The sequence below is a fragment of the Populus euphratica genome, unplaced genomic scaffold (genome assembly GCF_000495115.2).
Source record: "Populus euphratica unplaced genomic scaffold, PopEup_1.0 scaffold129.1, whole genome shotgun sequence".
In the NCBI taxonomy this organism is placed as follows: domain Eukaryota; kingdom Viridiplantae; phylum Streptophyta; class Magnoliopsida; order Malpighiales; family Salicaceae; genus Populus; species Populus euphratica.
In genome coordinates, this window is record NW_011499907.1 from 704,114 (window position 1) to 723,504 (window position 19,391).

Below are 19,391 nucleotides of genomic sequence, written 5' to 3' on the forward strand. Positions count from 1 at the left end.
TAATTATAATACTCTTAATCAAATAATATCTGTATTTACTCATTAGATATCTAATATTTTTAATTTGATTGAGTCAAAGTTTTACCTGGTTTGATCAAGATCAAGTTAATTTAATAAAAACCTATCCTAGTTTAACTTGGGTAGAGTGTGAATATGATGAAGGATTTACCTAATATATTACCTAACCTTAACCCCACTAAGTTTAATATTTATTTTTGTTGATATATGATTAATATAAATTTTATAAAACATCTTAATTATATAATATCCACTTATTTACTAAGTTTTACTTAATAAAAAACAAAAAATATTTTCTTTAACTCTTTGATATATATAATGATTATTATTATTACAAAATCAACCCTTTAAAACATTATTCAAATTTGCTAACTTTATTTTATAATTGAATTTTAATTTATAATTATGAATGTGTGATAAAATGATAATTAATTAAAAAATATATAAAATTAATATGTTAGGTTTCATTAGTATTATATATAATATTTTTATATCAAGAATCAAGTGGTAGATATGTAAGTTAGGCATTTGATGTATTCCTTTTGAGATACATGATATAATGATTTATAAAGTCATTTAACAAACTAAGCTAATAATTAAACACGGTGTACATAATTGATAAACATAAAAGATTTCTTAAATGGTTATATATATTTAAATAGGATGTACATAATAAACATAAAAGATTTCTTAAATGGTTATATATACTCGTACACATTAACCATTAATGATTTAATTATATAGTATAGATTATTGGTCAAATATTTAGGATTCTTAACACAAACTTATTATGATATAATTTTTACAAGGTATTACAAAAAATTTAAAGTAATAATTTTTAAGAAAAAAATAAAAAGAATCGAATTGATAATCTAAGCAGTTAAAAAACCCCTTAACTCGATTAAATCTAACTAGTTAGGAGTTAAATATTAATATTTCTTAAAATAATTTATTAAACTCTTCTAAATACATTAAAATTCCAATAATGTGACCGTGCATATTTAAAAATGTTAAAAAACTAATTTAAATAATATCTAAAATATTTAAAAATATTATCATCAAATAAAAAAAACTTTGTGTGTAGTTATAGATAAAAAGAACCAATTGTAGGATTAGTAGGCTAGTCCGTGAACATGATCTACTATTTTTTGTTTGATCGATAAAAAACACAATTTGATTTGGAAACTACCATCACAAAAAATAAAATAAAATAAAAATTAATTCACTATATCATCCTGATAAATTAACAATAAATTTAAATATATTTATCTTCTAATCTTAATTTCAATGTATTTTCTAATTAATACAAAATCTTTTTTTAAAGATTTAGACACTAAAATTTATAAACATGTTTAAGATATTCAAAATATAAATTTAATTTAAAAGTCTTAGATATCTAAGTGAAAACAACCATAAACTATAATAATAATAAATAAAAAAAATACAAGCTCCTTAATTTTTTAGAAGTAAATTTTGACTGAATGAATATATTAAATTTTTGTATATGAATAATTTATTTTTCTTAAAGGATTGGCCGGATCACGACAAGCCCGATCTAATCAAATAAGTTTTACAACTATCAACCAATCAAAAGCAATGAACCAAAACATTATAATACAGGGAACCTCAAGAAATGTTCTCACACCACGCGCCTGTGCTGCCCTTGCTCAACTGCCAACTTTACCCCTCCAATCTTTGGTCAATTTTGTCATTTCAGAGGCCCGGATGATTATACATAAGTTTAAGATAATGATAGTGGTTTTTTAATATATATATATTTTTGATGTATATATATTGTGGGTGACTAAAGAGTAATAATAATTGTTTTGTAGTGCGTTTTTTATTTAAAAAATATTAAAATAATATTTTTTTATTTTAAAAAATTATTTTTAATATTAATACATCAAAATTATCAAAAGAAATATAATAACTTTAATTTTTTTAAAATATTTTTAAAATATAAAAACAAATAAATAATAACTTTTACTGACATTTTTAATTCAGAAAGTATTTGAGATTGTGATAAAAAATTTTATTTGAAGAATTATTAAAATAATATATATTTTTTATTTTTTAAAATTTATTTTTATCATAGTCATTAAAATAATTTAAAAATATTAAAGAAATAATTAAAATAAAAAATCTATTTTCGAGAAAACAGCATTGAAAACGCAAAAACAAAGATATTGTTAAATAGTTAAAGGCGAACAGCAATGTGGTACACGAGTGAGTGTAGGTGCGTGTGAGGGTAGAAAGATACCCCATTGAAGAGTGGCCAGCTGCTTATGGAAACTGTAGTGCTGCTGTAAAGAGTGAAACACAGGCGTTCTAAAGGTCCTTTACTTGCGTGTACCCAAAAAGCATGGAAGGTAGAGAGAATCTAGAAAATGTGAAAACAAATGTCCCCATATCTTTCACATCCTTAAAATCCCCATAAAAAAAATAATATAGTAATAATAAATACAGAATAGGAAAGCGAAGTGATGGATATCATGGAAACCAAAGCTCAAGCAAAGTATATTAGTGAGACCACGAGTTGACAAATTCCAAGTCATTGTTTCTTTGTGAAAGAAAATAGAAAATAGAAAATAGAAAAAAGAAAGAAAGATCTCTCTGTTATTCTTATCTGGGATTGTGGGGATCTTTCAATCCAATTCACATAATATCAGATACTGGCCCAGCAGATTTGAGCTTCTCTCCTGTATATATTTATATTTTTTTAATCATTTGGGTTATCTTTCTTTTGTCTGATGGTTGATGATTTGTTGTTTTTCTATGACATTTCAAAGTCACCTGCTCTTGTTTAAGTCTTTGTGGTTTTGTTTTCTTCCTTCAGATGGGAATTTTAATGGAGCTGCTGTTGAGTTCAAGGGTTTTCTGTGAATTTGAGCTCAAGTTATGATATGGGGAGGTAGGGGATACTGATACATACCAAAGGTAAATAATTTTTTCCTCTTTTTTTGGATGATTGATTTGTCTGTATGTTGGTCTCTCAATTATGCTAATCATGGTCGGTCAACTTTAGTTGCTTAAATTCGAGTGCATGATGTTGCCATGTTATTGCTTTCATTCTCCGTCCTTGTTCCTTGTTATTTGTCAGTGGAGGAACAAAACCATTTGCTTCTCTTTCCTTGATTTGTGCTGCTGGAATCGTAGGCTCGTGTCTGGAAGGCTTTAAAGAAAACTGGATTTCAGATTATCAATTTATCTGAAATACCTGATTTAGAAGAAAGGTCTCCTGGGATTTCAAGTAAGCAATGACAAGAACTTTCAATGCCATCGGTATTTGTTTCTTGTTGAAGTTAGTAGCAGAAACGGATGTAATTGCAGTAGTATTAAGAGTTGCAATACCCTTTTTATAGGGCCATTTTGCAGTGATGTCAGAATACCAGGGTTCTCTGTTCCATGGTAGTTTCCAAGTGCTTAAGAAAGCTGCTTGAAGATGTTTCTTTCTCTTTAGTTTTGCAATTTGAACTTTCTTTTCTGGTCGGAGCTGTAGTTGGTAGAATTCATTTCTTTACACTGGAACAAAGTGTATATTGCAAAGGAAAAGAATGAAGAACAACACCTAATGATCCAACGGTTGCCAATTACAAGATCATTGATTTGGGATCCTTGGAGTGAATTTTGAGCTCAACATACTTTGAGTTTCACCACACCATTCCAATGCTCACGCCATTGTCTTTTATCATAATCATTGGAACTGTTGGCATTGTGTGGTCATGTGTAGCTATGATGCATTACAATTAGTTATCTCTGAAATTTGTGTCCAATGAAATTTGATTTGTTGATGTTTCTTTTAGATACTACTATATTCTGATCTCCCATCCTTACCAAATACACTTCCATTGCCTACAGATTAAATTCTAGTGTATCAACAAAGTGTTTCTTTAAAGCCTGGATGCTGCATTTTCTGAAAAATAGGGATTCATGAATTCGTTTGGCGACTTTATACTTTTAACCTCTTTTAGTGCATTGGTTGGCCTAGTTTTGCCTACTGCAACATAAATTATGGCAGGCTCCAATAGATCAGCTCTCCTGAAGATGCTCAGCATGCAAAACCCATCGGAACATTCGTTATTACCCTTACAAATGCCGTCGAATATCTAGTTTGGAGCAATTGCAGCTAGGAAGAAGCTCATGGCTGAGAGTTATCTGCATGGGTTTCTATGCTGTTGCCTCTACTTCTTGCAAACATATTACGAGAACGTCTTTATTTTTCTTTGATGGTGGAATGAGATCTCTCTCCATTACTAAATTACAGGGATATGTTGTTTTTAATTGACTTTATTTATGACTAGATTTTTCAAGTCTTGTTCATAATCTGCTATTTTGTTGCTACATTAAGTGATAAAGTGAGTTCTTTATATGGAAGATTTACTAAAAACGTTAGCTGGGATTTGATTTCACCACAGAATCAGAAGATGTCATTCATGTAGGAGGAAATGATATGATATGACTGTCTGAATAACATAGCGGTTCTTTTTATGTACCAGGATTGATGAATAATTTGTGACAGCAAAGATGAAGAGTTATGTGCTGCATCAACTTTTTTTTTCTCCAATCCAAGCATACAACACACGTGTTACAATATGCCATGAGTATTATTTTCCAGAATCATGAACCATGCTTCTCATCCCATAGCCTTTTCTTGCTACAAAATTATATAGTGTTGGCATGTAAAACCTTTTCATTTGTGATAGAAGAAAAGAGATATCCTTTGTATCAGTGTCGGCAAGTTAATTTAGAGCCTTATTAAGTTGTTTGCAGTCTTTGCAGGAATGGGAACTGAATTTCTGTACAAGATGTATATACCGGGATATAATTCTATGAAGGATCTCGATGAAAGTAGTGGGAATGGTAGCTGGCCTTCACGTCATGAAAACAAAGCCTTTGAGCAGCATCATGGCATGCTTGCTGCAAAGCCAGAAATAGATAGATACTCTGGATATGAAAAGGAACACTTGAGGCAAACCATGTTGAGGCAAGAAAACACATTCAGACATCAGGTATGATTTATTTCCACTTTTATATTTTTGAGCTATAAAAATTGGATTTTCAATACTTTTCTGAGTTCATGAAATATATTGTGAAAATGTGCTTGTTTTGCATGCATAATTGAAATTTGATTGAGCAAAATATCATATATTAGTTTATGGAAATTCAATTATGCAGGTCCATGAACTGCATCGGCTTCACAAAATACAAATGGACATAATGAATGAAGTCCGAAGCAAAGAATCAGTCATATGCCTTGATCGAATGGGAACATTTCAATCAAATCCTTTTGCCTTCCCACCTGAAGGTGATGGAAGGAGGTGGCATGATTCTGGTCTGCCTCTGGTGGCAATGAATTGTCATATACCATCTGCTTCAGGTGCTGATAGTGTCCAATCACATTTTAGTTCCATTAACTTGCAGAACATGCAATCTGGATGTGGTTCTACGCATTATGGATCCAGGATTAAGTATGATGTATCTCTTGAATACAATCACAAGAAGCTTCAGAGGAAGTTGTTTGACCTTGAACTACCAGCTGAAAAATACATAAATGATGCAGAGGAAGAAAAGGGGGCATTTGGTGGGTCAGGGTTGGAATCCGACCCTCCAACTTGGAATTTAATTGCTACCTGTGAGAAAAATGGCAACATGTCCACCTTGAGTAGTGTTCACTCCAGTTGCAATGGTGATACTTTTAGTTCCAATACAGGGAGGACCCGAGGTTTAACAGATTTGAATGAACCTTTCCAGGTTGAGGAAACATATGATACAACTCCTTTTGATACTCTAGGCAAGGTTACCTCCTTGAAAGAAGAGATACAGGAGCGGGATTTATCTGCAAATTCATGCTCAGGCTTCCAATCTTTGGCAAAGGAAGTTTCTCAAAGACCCTGTAAAGAAAAAAAGGAGGGACTCAGCCAAGGAAATATGCTTTTAGATAATGAATGGGAAAACAAAGGCAGACCACCTTTTAACTTCAAAGCTGGTAAGGACTTATTCAGCAACACCTTTTTTTTTCCCTGTGGAAATCAGCCAATGACGTTCTTTTTTCTTGGATGTGCAAGTTTGCATGAGTCACTACTTTACAAGTAGCCTAGTAGTAGGGTTTTTTTCTTTTTCAAATCATTGCTGTATTTTTTTATACCATGTTTGTTATCTCTCCTGTTGATAACCTGGTGAACTGATTTTTCTTACTCTAAATCTGCTGCAACTTAATTCTTTTGCAATGTTAAAATTTACCAAATCAACTCCCTTTTAACCAAATTTTGAAATGAATTATTAAAAAAATTTAGTTCAAGATAACTATTTGCTTTGTTCATGAAAAAAAGTGAATCATTTTCTGGCATAACCATTTTGTTATGAGAATTCTAAATAAGCATCCAAGTACTTGTAAGGAAATGCTCGTCCCATATTTATATGAATATTCAGAAACCTCAATGGTCACTGTTCTGAAAATTCTGAAAAATGTAAAAGGAACTTCACATTGTTATTGATTCTGTATGACTTTTAAGGAATGTATTTGACTTAAAGAAAATGGAAATAAAGAAAGTTTTGACTTCAAATTACGTACAATTAAATGCGCTTGCATGTGAAGGTGAATGTGCATATGTGTTCATGGATACTGAGTTAAGCTTATGGTATTTGAAATTCCTTTACTTTCTAAGGTTGGATCGCTCTTCTTTGTCATCAGACCATAAAACCTCCTATATGAATATTTCTTTTCATTTAGGTGATTCATAATGAGAGAGAGAATTGAAAAAGCTCCCAATATGTTTATTGTTGTGTAGGATCATTCAGTTTCAACTGATGGTTTGATCCTTCTTTCAGGCCAAATAAGCACCGGAACTCTGAATAGAAGTTTTTATGGAGAATATTTGCCTACACAAAGTGAATCATCGCATATTGGCTCCATGAACGCCCATGTGCCTGATCAGAATAAACCAGAACAATTGAAAAAGAAGACAATATTTGGTGTAGAAATCTTCGACAGAAATCATAATGCATCTGTTATGACTTCAGATGCACTTCTGCGGTCACCTGCTCCTCAATCTAATGTAGTCAATTCTGAGTCATCCTCCATTTCATCTTGGAAGAGGCCTCTGGCTAGCTTGAAACAGAATGCAATATTTGTTCAGGGAAACCCTTGCTTTAATACCTTTCCCGAATCAAATAAGAGTTCAACCACATTGTTGCATTGCCATGAAGTTTCTGCAGATGGGTCGATTGTTAATGAAAAAGTGGATTTTATCCCAAAACCAGGAGTTGAATTGTCCTACAAAAATGACATCTCCCTCATTTCTCAGTGGAAGTCCAAGGCATCGGCTGGTCACTTGAATGGACACAATGATAGTAATTCTGCTTTTGAACAAGTTCCTAAACATAATCCTCCACATAACTCTAGGGGTTCAGGCTGGTCTGAGAATATAAAATCTGCGGAGGAAGTAAACCTCAATGCAGTACCTCCAAAAAGTTACCCAATTGAAGCAATTTCTGATTCAAATCTTATTTCCATTGGTATTCCAAGGATGGAAGAAACTCCACTAGGAGCATTGTCATGGATGAAAACTATTTCACATTGTAATGGAAAATCTTCTGGTGAAATGTGTGACTCTCATAAGGTGAATTGGGATTCGATGCAAAGAAAATATGCTGAGCAATTTGCTTGCAATGGTGGAACAATGAAGGGCCTTTGTCAAAACAGTGTTCAGGATTCATCATCAGCAACAAATGTGCATGATGCTGAAGAAAAGAGAATTGGAGGTAACTGTTCAAGCAATAGGAAGATTCTTGGTGTTCCCATTTTTGAAAAGCCCATTTCCAAAGAACTACCTTCTGCCAGCTCTGGCCTGAAGCCTGGTTTTTGTGTTTCAGAGACTAATGATGCTAACTCTATTAAAGGCGGGTTACTTCATACTGATCTGAATGAGGATCCTATGGAATCTGAATCCGTGGAGATCCTCAACACAAACAGTTTAAATGTGGCGAAGTGTTCAGTTGATCGTAGAGCTGATTTAAGACATTCAATTGATTTGAATGTGAGTGTGACTGAAGAAGAGGCTCAAGCTCCAAGAAACAAGGCCAGTATTGCAATTCAGATAGACTTGGAGGCGCCAGTTGTCCTTGAAAACAACATGGACATCGTGGCTGGAGGTGGATTTCCGGAAAGCAAATTTAAAGAACCATTTCAGTCCATAACAGATGAATCCAAGGACTTTCATGAAGGCTTTTTGATAGCTGCAGCTGAGGCTTTAGTGGACATGTCACTGTCTGGTGTGCACCAATTTCAAGATGATGCTCCGTGCCATATATTGGAAGCTGAAGTGAATAATTCGCTTCAGTTGTTTGCAGAGATAATTTCTTCTTACAAGGGATACATTGAGAATGATGTTGGATCACTTTCAGTGCACAAGGGTAATAATGATTGTGAAGATTCAATACCAGATGAGGTTGATTTTTTTGAGTATATGACCTTAAATTTAACTGAAACCATGGTAGAAGATCATGATTGTGAACCTATGGTTTTGGAAAACACAAAAGATGAAACATCATTGCCAAGACGTCCTAGGAGAGGTCAGGCCAGGAGAGGAAGGCAGCGGAAGGACTTTCAAAGAGATGTACTTCCTGGTCTTGTCTCTTTGTCCAGGAATGATGTGACTGAGGATCTTCAGATGATTGAAGGTCTGATTATAGCAACCGGTGGCACTTGTCAGTCAAGTTGGTCTCAGAGAAACTCCCCTAAGAGCAAGGCAGGAAGGGGGAGAAAGCGTGCAGCGAGTTCTGCTGCCTTTCCAACAGTAACTGCAGTGAGTCCACCGCAAGCTCAGCAGCCAAATTGTGGAGAATTGGGACTTGAAGTAACAGGATGGGGAAAGAGGACAAGGCGTCCTCCACGGCAGAGATATCCTTCTAATAACCCTTTGCCACACCATTAGCTAGAGATCAGGTCATTTAAATTCATAAATGAATTGTCATGGCCTTGCCTGCCAATATTATTCATACCAAGGAGATTCATTTTGTGTACTTGCCTTGTATTTTCTGAATCTGTACGTTGAACTTGTATGAAATAGGACACTAGTGGCTTCAGCTTCTGCCTCGTTTTGGCAGATCAAGAAATCTTGATGTTGAGAAATAACTTACTTCAATGAGCAGAGTTTTAAATTGCTATCAGAACAGTCATTTAAGCAACAGAGTTCAAACAACAGCATTATTCATATTTGTACAACGAACTCCAAAATGGCCTGAAATCTCCCTACATAGCAAAGAGTCTAGGAAATATACAATGGTTTTATTGAAAGGTGGTGCTTGGTTATTGTCGTCTTGTGATAGAACAGATGAAGACTGAGAAACATGTCTTTGTTTTTCATGTTTTAAAAATATAAAATTATTTCAAAATTATTTGGTTTTTGTCTCTTAACTTTTATATATGTGTGTGTGTTTTTTTCAGCTTTACACTAACCATCCAACAAAAAACTACATTGAATGCGCTCTCTCTCTCTAAATACATAGTCATGGTCTTGTGCCCTCTTGTCTTGTGGTTATGGTCTTCATTAATCCTTGCGAGTAGAAACATACTCCTCAACCCAAATTAAAGCGCTGTCGATTTTTTCATCTCTAACTTGAACAGACGAAAAAATTACTGGATCCATTTGGCGGTAAATTTGAAAGTTAGTTGTTGGACCTATGAACATCAACGATCATAAAAGCAAAGATTTCAGCTTTGAACTTACCCACCAAACTTTTTTGTTCTTTGTGTTCCAAAATTCTGACTTTGCCATGCAAAGTTCAGTGATTACGTCGTGTTTGAAGAGTTGTTCTTAAGCAGTGGGATTGTTTCATTCCATGAAAGGAGTGAAGTTTATTGATGAGAAAAAGATTAAAAGATACGACAGACAAGATAAGACATCCTCCAAAAGAAAGATGAAAAATCAAAATTTCAGGACAATGCGAGTTGAATTCCCCCCCACCTTTTGACTTTACAAATCTAATCCGTATTTATCTGGTCACAGACAATCAAGGTGCAAGACATACAGAAGGGTATGGGATATTCTCAAGACTTCAGAACTGCTTCCACATGCTGATGAGTTCAGTCAATCCCTTGTCAGAACTCCCACCAAAGCCCACTGCTTTCCTAGCATCTTCTTTGATCCCCAATGCCTGAATTCTCAATGATTCATTCCCCATGGATTCTCTAATCCTTTCTGCAATTTCTGCTCCTTTCACCAACATCTCCCCGCTCCAACCCCAACTCTTCACCCAGGTCCCTAGTCCAATCCTCTCCACAATATCTGCATTTACTTTCTGGTCCCCGTTTTGGGGCCAAGCTAAGATCCTCACTCCATGCCATGCAGCCTCCATCACTGAATTCCAACCACAGTGACTTAAAAATCCACCAATTGCTGGGTGGCTTAATGTGGCCTCCTGGTTTAACCAATCCTTAACTATCAATCCCTTTTCTTTGACCCTCTCTATCAATTCATGCCCAATTACCTCTTCCAATTCTTCACTATCTTCCCTATCAACTTTTTTATCCTTCACCACCCAGACAAACCTGCTACCACTCTTGATCAGCCCTTCACCCAACTCCCTGATTTGATCCCTCGCCAAAGCAGTCCTACTGCCAAAGCTAACATACAGAACTGATCCAGCTGGTTGATCATCAAGCCAAGTTAACTGTAACTGGCTCTTCTCAGAATCACATGGTGGAAGTGGTCCAATGGCAACAACTGAAGGTAGCCTTTCCAGAACCTGGCCATCATTTATCTTTCTGAGCGATTCAAGCTCAAAACTTACGAATGTGTTAAGTAGAATTCCACATGATTCTATCACTTTCCTACCATCTTCTATGAAACTGTTCTTTAAAAAATTATTGCTCTTCTGCAGAAGTGGTGGGGGGACCAATGACTTGGGCATCAATTCCACGTTTCGAATCTTGATGACATCCGTCTCATCTAAATCATCCAGAGCTTTTGAGCCGGCTAAAGTGGGGTAGGATAGAAATAATGTCATCATTTTAGCAGATGATGTGAAGAGAATATAATTAGGAAGGCTAATAGCTTGAGTAATGGGAATAACTGTAGAGGCCAAGGTCATGTCTGTGATAAAACCAGAAAGAGATGGAGTTAGAGCAGAAAGAAGCGGGGAAAGAAGGTGACAGGAACTCTTGATGAGTTGCATATGATTAAAAAAAGGGTCAGCGGAATTTTCTTCAAGTGGAAGGAGGTGAAACTGCTTCTGCTTGACTTGAGGAAAGGAAGCGAAGAACCCAGATAAAGCTTGTGACTCAGTCAGCGAGACTGTTGGATGCGGGGTGATGAAGGTGACTTGGACATTTCGGGCTGTGAGTAAAGCAGCAAGTCTAAGGAAGGGTGTGATATGACCCATGCCAGCACTTGAGAGGAGAGCTACATGAGCAAGTTTCTGGTCTCTAGAACTTGACATTCTTCAGTAAGCTGTTTTGGTGGTTATTCTAGCTTCTTGTGTAAGAAGAGAAAAGCAGGATGAGCAACTTTGCGTCTTCTTGAAATGAACTAGCAGCTGGTTGCGCTGCCTATATATAATAATAGAAGACCACACACAGCTCATCTTCAACCTGCCGATGGCAAAGGCTACAACACAGATTTATTGGGAAGACAAATCAAGATAGTGGGCAGTTGAAGCATTAGATTCCGTAGCTAGTAAACGCGTGAAGGCATTCATTGGCGGGGTAGACGGTCCCCGTCTACCCGTCAGGTCTCAGATGTTTTTATACATACAAGTCTGAATATTTTTATTTGCAGATTAAAGAATGGCTTGGGGTGCCGCTATTGGCACTCCCATAAGTATCTCCCATGTAAAATATTATTTTAAAAAGTAAAATTAATAAAATAGTATTTTGAATAATAAATATAATTTATTTTATTATATTTATTTCAAAAGAAAAAGTTATTTGAAAAGCTATTTATATTGAAGTAGAAAAAATAAGTGTTTTATTATTTTTTAATATATTTAATATTATTTTTTTTCTACATATCTATATTTAATTGGTCCATTTTTTTAGTGGTTCTATTTTGTTGGTTTTGGCTTTTTAAAAAGATATATAAAAATAATATTTGTAGAAGAGAAAAGACATTTTAATATTTTATTTGATTTTTTTTTTTGGAATATGCATAAAGAGATATATAAAAATAACATTTGTAGAAGAAAAAAAATATTTTAATATATTATTTGACTTTTTCTTTAGAGTATGTAAAATAAATAAAGAAAAACTAAAATATTAATTTTTTAGTTTTTGCTATACATTTACCTTCTCCATTGAAGATGCTCTTAGCATTCACTCTCTTTAACTTTTGTGATTTGCAACCTAACAAATGTTAGGTATTCCTCCTCATCTAAAATATCCAGATTAATTAGATCATAACCCATAAAACTTAGATTATGTTTATTCTTATATTTTAAAAATGTTTTTGACAAACATTAAATTTTATTTTTTTAAATTACTTATTTTAAATTAAATTAAATATTATTTTAATATATTTTCAAATAAAAAACAACCATTCTCGTATTTACAAATACCCATTATACTATCAACCACTGTATCACTAGAATACAAATCATTTGTGGAGCTCAATGCTCCGTTTATCATGGCCTATAAAATATTTGTTCATGATCTTCAACTATCACTTCGGGAAAGAAAGAAAGAAAGAAAATTTAATTATATTTTAAGTATATTAACCACTTTAATTTGTTTTCAATTATGATAAATCAAGCATTGCTTTATTATTACTATGGCAGATTTATGTTATTTTTTTAATTGGAGTATAAAAATCAAATAAATACTTTAGTTTTCTCAATTATTCATTTCTAAACATGAAGTAAATATCCAAGAGAAGTTATTTTTTTGATTTATGTTTGACATGCACTTTTCTAAGATTTAATATTTTTATTTGAGTAAAGAAACCTAGTCAATTAAAAAAAGAAGTAAATAAAACTATCTAATAAATATCTGTTAGTTAAAATTTGGGATTAAAGAGTTTATTTTCTTGATGGTCTTAAGTTTGAGTCTTATAATTGCTAATATGATAATTACTAAAAGTTTATATAGTTGTTAATTTTAGAATTTATCAAATTAGTCAAGGTGCATGTAAACTAATCCAAACACTTATATTAATAAAAAAATAAAAATAATGCTTTGAAATAATGAATATTTTAATTATATGAAAATATTATTTTAAAGATTATTCTTATAAACCCACATTAAAAAATAAATTATTAGTTAAAGTACTTGATTGAATAAAAAATATTGATATATCAAAATAAACAAGATTAATTAAAGTTTATATACTTGACTGATATCAAATAAAAATTAGATTACTAGTATATATATTAGTCAATTATGATAAATCTGATTGTATCCATTGGTATTGTTCTGAACTGGGATAAAAATATGTATAAGATCCCAATACCAGCAACACTCCTCGCTTTCTTCAAATGGCATGCGGCCATGAAGGATGGGCCATGAACATGTTTGATTTTTTTATTTGTCGTGATTGCCTTGTCTGATCTGATTTTGATATGTGTTCCACCGTTGATTTGGTCCAATCATTTTGTCCAAGATCACTTGTATCACATGTTATGCTACGGAAAATCCTACAAGCATGTGGTGTTCAACACAATATATATATATATGAGATGGAAGATCACGGTTAATGTGATTTTAAATGCATTACAGAACACATTAACTGTGATCTTTCATTTCTGGATATTAGTTTTTTTATTTTTGAATTTATATGGATATCAGACCAGTTTGTATATATTTTAATTAATTTTATAAATTTTAAAATTAATAATTATATAAATTTTTAATATTAAGAGATGTAAAACACAAATTAATAATTCTTAATAAATAAATTAAATAAATTTAAATTCTGATTAATTCAACTTGTAAAAGAGATGTAAAACACAAATTAATAATTCCTAATAATTCCTAATAAATAAATTAAATAAATATAAATTCTGATTAATTAAACTTGTAATATATATATATATATATATATAATATATATATATATAAGAAGAGATTAATGAGTGTGCGTGTCTGAAAATGATCTGCAGATATGATAGTCTGTACCTGCTACGGCGAACCTCGTCGGGAGCTCAGCTGGTGGGTTTTTGAAGCTGAATTCACGTGCTGAGTTTGAGCTGCAACGATCATAGTATACTGGGTTTGCCGTCAAGAGACCAATGACTGCATCATTAGTTTTACTCGACGTGTAGAAGAGATGCCATAAAGATATATGGACCTGTGCCCAAAAACAAGTTGTCACAAAGTTTTTCATTGAAAACTATAAAGTAAGTTTGATTAGAAGTTAGAGGCAAGAGGTCCTTATAAAGATTTGTTATTAAATTTGGTATAAAAAATAAATTTAATCCAAAGTTTTTTAAACTTAATTTCCTATGCTCTTCTAAATTCCAACTTACAAGTTTTGAGATCCAATTTGTTCATACCTTACTTGTTTATTTGTTTCCCCTTGTTAATCCATAACTTGAACAATCGCAGGTTCACAATTGATTTCTTTTTATCATATCATTTATTAGCAATTCTATGGTAGTTGATTTAAGAATTTCAATCAATTATAGCAGATGTTTGTTTTATGTATATCATTTTACAAATAAAAAAATATGTTATGATATTTGATAAGTATTAATGGGAAATATATAATGATAATAAAATAATGATGATATATTACAATGATTTAATGGGTATGATATATATGTTGTTAATTTTATTGTTGAGGTGAAATTGTTGTAAATGTATAGGAATTTGAATTTATATAGATAATTGATAATGATATAAGAATGCAATTAAAATAAATTGAATAAGTTTGAATTAAACTAATGTTAGCTAATTTTTTTAGTTTGCATAATTAATTTATATGTCTTGTTATCAATATTCTATATAGGTTTGATATATGTAATAGATGATCGTTTATGGATGTATCAAGATTCATTCGAAGGGTTGCGTAAGATAGATTATTATAATAGGTTTGAGGGTTTTATTAATTACACACTATCTAATCTGAGAAATTTTAATGAAGGCAGTATTAGATGTCTATGTTGGAGGTATGAAAATAAAGAGTTTCTCGATCTAGATGTCGTGACAATACATCTTTTACAAAAAAAAATTTATGGAAAAATACTTGCATTGGTTTGCTAATGAAAAACCATATGTTCTACATGAGACCACGATAAAAATAAGGTTTGCTAATGAAAAACCATATGTTCTATACGAAACCATGATAGAAATGATAGTTGGGTCAACTTTTAATTTTAGCAACATGCATAGAGTTGTAGATAACAATAATAATCCTTATAAGAATATAATTATGGATGTGATGAGAATAAATCAATGTTATGTTAGTGAATTCCTAATCATAGATGAAGAACTGAAGATAGATTCGACCATGTTTTTTGATCTTTTGAAAGACTCCAACAAACTATTAGGGATGGGTGCAAAATCATAATAAATTATTGATCATTGCACATGTATTTACCATCAAGTCAGATTATAGGATGAGTGAGGCCGATTACAATAAAATTACCGATTGAGCGAGATACATGTTACCTTAAAGGAATAGGCTAAAAGAGAAGTTTTATGCTGTTAAATCCATGATAAAACCTCTTAGCCTAGGATACTAAAAAATTAACATATGTCCAAACTTCTGAATATTGTAATGCCTTGAAAATAAAGAGTTGGCCGAGTGTAGAATATGTGGGCATGCTTTTTATAAATCCATAACCATAAAGAGAAGAACTTCTATCCTACATAAAAAATTTAGATATTTTCCAATCACTCCTAAACTTCAATGGTTATTCATATCTCTAAAGATTGTTGATTACATGATATGATATCATTCATATTATATGGTAGATGGAGTGATGGTACCCTTCTCATGGTGAAGTCTTGAAACGTTTTAATGGGGTTCATCCTCAGTTTTCAATGGAATCAAAGAGTGTATGTTTTAGGTTGTTTATAAATAAATTTAATCCATTAAGGTCATTTGCTGCTTCTTATTCTTATTGACTAGTAATACTCATGGTTTACAACTTGTCATTAGTCCTAGATGACCATAATTCAGATGGTGCACCATTCATATTCATTTGAGACTTTGACTTATGATGTATTAAGAAAACAAGATTTTCAATTGTCATCAAATAGTGTATGCTAATTTATTCCACTAACTTACAGGGATTTATTGCCAAAAGAAATATGAGATGCACTTACAAAGATCAATCACTTCTTTAGAAATGTATACTCTAACAACTTGCAAACACAACACATGAAGAGGCTTGAAATGGATATCATCTAGATAATCTACAAAATCAAAATCATATTTCCTTATCATTTTTCAACTCAATGAAGTATCTATCTATATATATTTACTATTTAAGGTAAAAATTGAAAGCCTAGTCTAGTATAGATAAATGATAATGACAATACAGATGCAAACAGTCATACAAAGAACATAAAACTCTTGACTTCAAAGTCATATACCGATGAGTTCAGTCAATCCTTTATTAGAACTTATACCAACTAGTATTATTTTCTTAGTTTTTTCTCTAATGAACGTTGCCCTACCTCTCAATGATTCATTCTCTACCATTTATTATATATATATACACACACACACACACACACACACACACACACACACACACAATTCTACCTTGCTCAACATTATCTCTCCACCCCTAACTCTTCTTCCAAATCCCTATTCTAATCATTTCAACAACATTTGCATTGATTTTCTAGTTTTTATTTTAGAGCCGAGCTAAGATTCTCACTTTATATTATACCATCTCTAAAATTAAATTTCACCCAAAATGACTAAATCATTCACCAATTGCTTGGTGATGTAATATACTTTTTTGGTTTAACTAATTATTCATAATCATTTTGTTATACACCTTTTTAATAAATTTATGTCAAATTAACTCTTCTAGCTTTTTTATCATTTTCTTTATTATTATAATTATCATTATTTTTTATCATTCACCACCTATAAAAACCTATCCCTAGTTTTTATTATCCCTTTACCCAGCTCTCTGACTTGATCTCTTAACAAAGTTGTCCTGCTACCAAAGCTAACATACAACATTAATCTAACTGATTAACCATTAAGCCATGTCAACAATTTTCTCCTTTTAAAATCACATGGTTTAAGTGCTCTAGTGGGAATAACGAGGGATAACACTGCTTTTACTTCTATTAATTAGTTTTTTATGTGATTATTTATCAAAACTTTCAAATTTATTAACTAAAATCCCACTTGATTCCACCTTCTTATTACCATTTTTAATGAAATAGTTGTTTAAAGAGCTACTGCATATTTCAAAAAGCAGTGAGGAAATCCATGATTCGAGCGTCACCTCTAAACCTTCAATCTTGATGACATAAATATTATTTAAATTATTATTTTTCAAAGCATAAATAAAATGATAGGATAGGAACAACATCATTATATATGTGTATCTGTGTGGTATTGGTGCCATCATGTGAAAATAAAAAAAGTCAAACATAGTAGATTACTTTCAATTTCTTTCATGACGAAAAAGATGCATACTGAATTTAGCTTATTATATTATTAATATCTTGGAGCATGAGAAAAAAAATTAAGCGGTAATTTATTTAAGCATAGAAATTTTACACTTTTTTAAAATTATTTCTTATGTTTTCATATCTTGAAGCGCAAGAAAAGATTTGAATGAGAATTTTCTAGTACCTTTATTACAGACTCTTTAATATCGTTAAATGGATTTGTACTTTATAGCAACTATATCAAGACCTCTTATGCATTATCATCAAGTAAGCCCTAAAGATCTTGAGAAATGATGCTTTTTAGAAGTTATTCTTGGCAATCAATGGTGGCTTCGATGTCAAAACACTATCTTTTAAGTCACCATGGTTGCTATTGGCCAACAAACTCTTCTTTAATTTAGTGTCTTCATCAAACTCCAATTTAAGATATAAAAATATCTATAGGTGAAGGGGAAAACACTTGAGAAAGGAGATTATAATTAAAATCATGTCTTAAATCAATAATAAAAACTTACATGTTAGTTTGACTAAGGAGTCACCATGGTTGGTTTTCTTATTACTTCAGTCTCTTATACACCATTATAAGGCATAAGGTTATTAGTTCCTTGGTCTTTTAAAACCATAGAGGAATGAAGGATTTCACTTCCTAAAGACTCCTAAAAAATATTCACTACCCGATTAGTGGAAAGAGAACTAGCTTTTAGTATGACCCCTTCTTCTTTTAGGTTACTTTCCTGCTTTCTCTCTATATCCACTTTATATAATGAAAGTAAAAAAACATGATCTCTTATCATATCATTAAGTGATGAGATTTGTATGGTCATAAAATTAGTTATGTTAACATCTTTATTCCTCTCACCTTTTTCTTCATCTTTTGAACTAGAATGACATTTTCTTAACATGGCATTTAATTTTAAAAAAAATATCTATAATAGGATGCATTCACCTTTATCATGAAAAACTAGTATTCTAAAAGGCTTCATTATTAGAAGCATAAAGCTTATGGCTTTGAAAATAAATGAGGTTTCTTCAAGTATTATAATAGAATTACCTTGCTTGGAAATAATAGTTATAGGAGATGGAGTATGCTAGGATCAATAATAGTTGATGATGAAAGGTTGTTTTAGTAGCACTAGAATATTATAATGTCATTGTAGGATATGGTTTGAGTGTTTTTAGGATGATTAATAGTAAAAAAAGAATAATGTATTAGCAGCTTCAATAATTAGAATCTTAAGAATTATAATAATAATAAAATGTGAGACTTTTTTAATTAAAAAAGAATTCTTCATCATGAATAACAAACAAACAAATCTTCATTGTCATTTCTACAATAATCAATATTGAAGGAAGAGCAGCATAACAATTGACTTCTATAATAAATAAAAAAGTATAATAAGACAACATTTAAAGTAAATATATCAAATTCAAAATTAAAGAATTTATCTTGAGACTGGTCCTTCACTTGATATTATGAATCTCATAATTTTTGTTTTTAAATGTTAAAAGAGGTTGGGACTTGACAAGATTGACTATCAATTAGAAATAAAGATCAATAATAAACTCTAAAGCTATATAAAAAGAGTGTTATAAGAAAATATGATAAATAAAAAATTATAATCAAACAATTAAAAATAAATGTTCTTACAAAGTTTCATGTGCATGTTTTTTATTCAATCTCTAAGAGATTGATTTCAAAGATTTTTTTTTTTCTTTTATGTGGTAGCTTCCATCAAAGAAGCTTCTTGCTATTTTTATAAGGAATAATTATAGATAAGTTCTATGTTTTTTTTTTGGG

The 19,391-nt window shown here is 31.6% G+C and overlaps 2 protein-coding genes across 6 annotated transcripts; one reads left to right on the forward strand and one right to left on the reverse strand.

Annotated features, from left to right (window-relative positions):
- Positions 1-2,341: 2,341 nt before the first annotated feature.
- On the forward strand, positions 2,342-9,186 carry LOC105133492 (uncharacterized). Of its 5 annotated transcripts, none has more exons than XM_011037520.1 (6): positions 2,343-2,719; positions 2,855-2,955; positions 3,119-3,268; positions 4,789-5,027; positions 5,194-6,004; positions 6,847-9,186. In XM_011037520.1, the coding sequence occupies exons 4-6, from the start codon at positions 4,800-4,802 to the stop codon at positions 8,949-8,951; spliced, it is 3,144 nt and encodes a 1,047-aa protein (XP_011035822.1). In that variant the 5' UTR covers positions 2,343-2,719; positions 2,855-2,955; positions 3,119-3,268; positions 4,789-4,799; the 3' UTR covers positions 8,952-9,186. The 5 variants fall into 5 exon arrangements, with proteins under 5 accessions (XP_011035825.1, XP_011035822.1, XP_011035821.1 ...); XM_011037519.1 differs by having other exon boundaries at positions 3,175-3,268; XM_011037521.1 differs by having other exon boundaries at positions 3,175-3,268; positions 4,798-5,027.
- Positions 9,187-9,844: 658 nt separating this feature from the next.
- Positions 9,845-11,814, reverse strand: LOC105133493 (anthocyanidin 3-O-glucosyltransferase 2-like). The gene has a single exon (XM_011037524.1). The coding sequence runs from the start codon at positions 11,455-11,457 to the stop codon at positions 10,075-10,077; it is 1,383 nt and encodes a 460-aa protein (XP_011035826.1). The 5' UTR covers positions 11,458-11,814; the 3' UTR covers positions 9,845-10,074.
- Between the last annotated feature and the right edge of the window lie 7,577 nt (positions 11,815-19,391).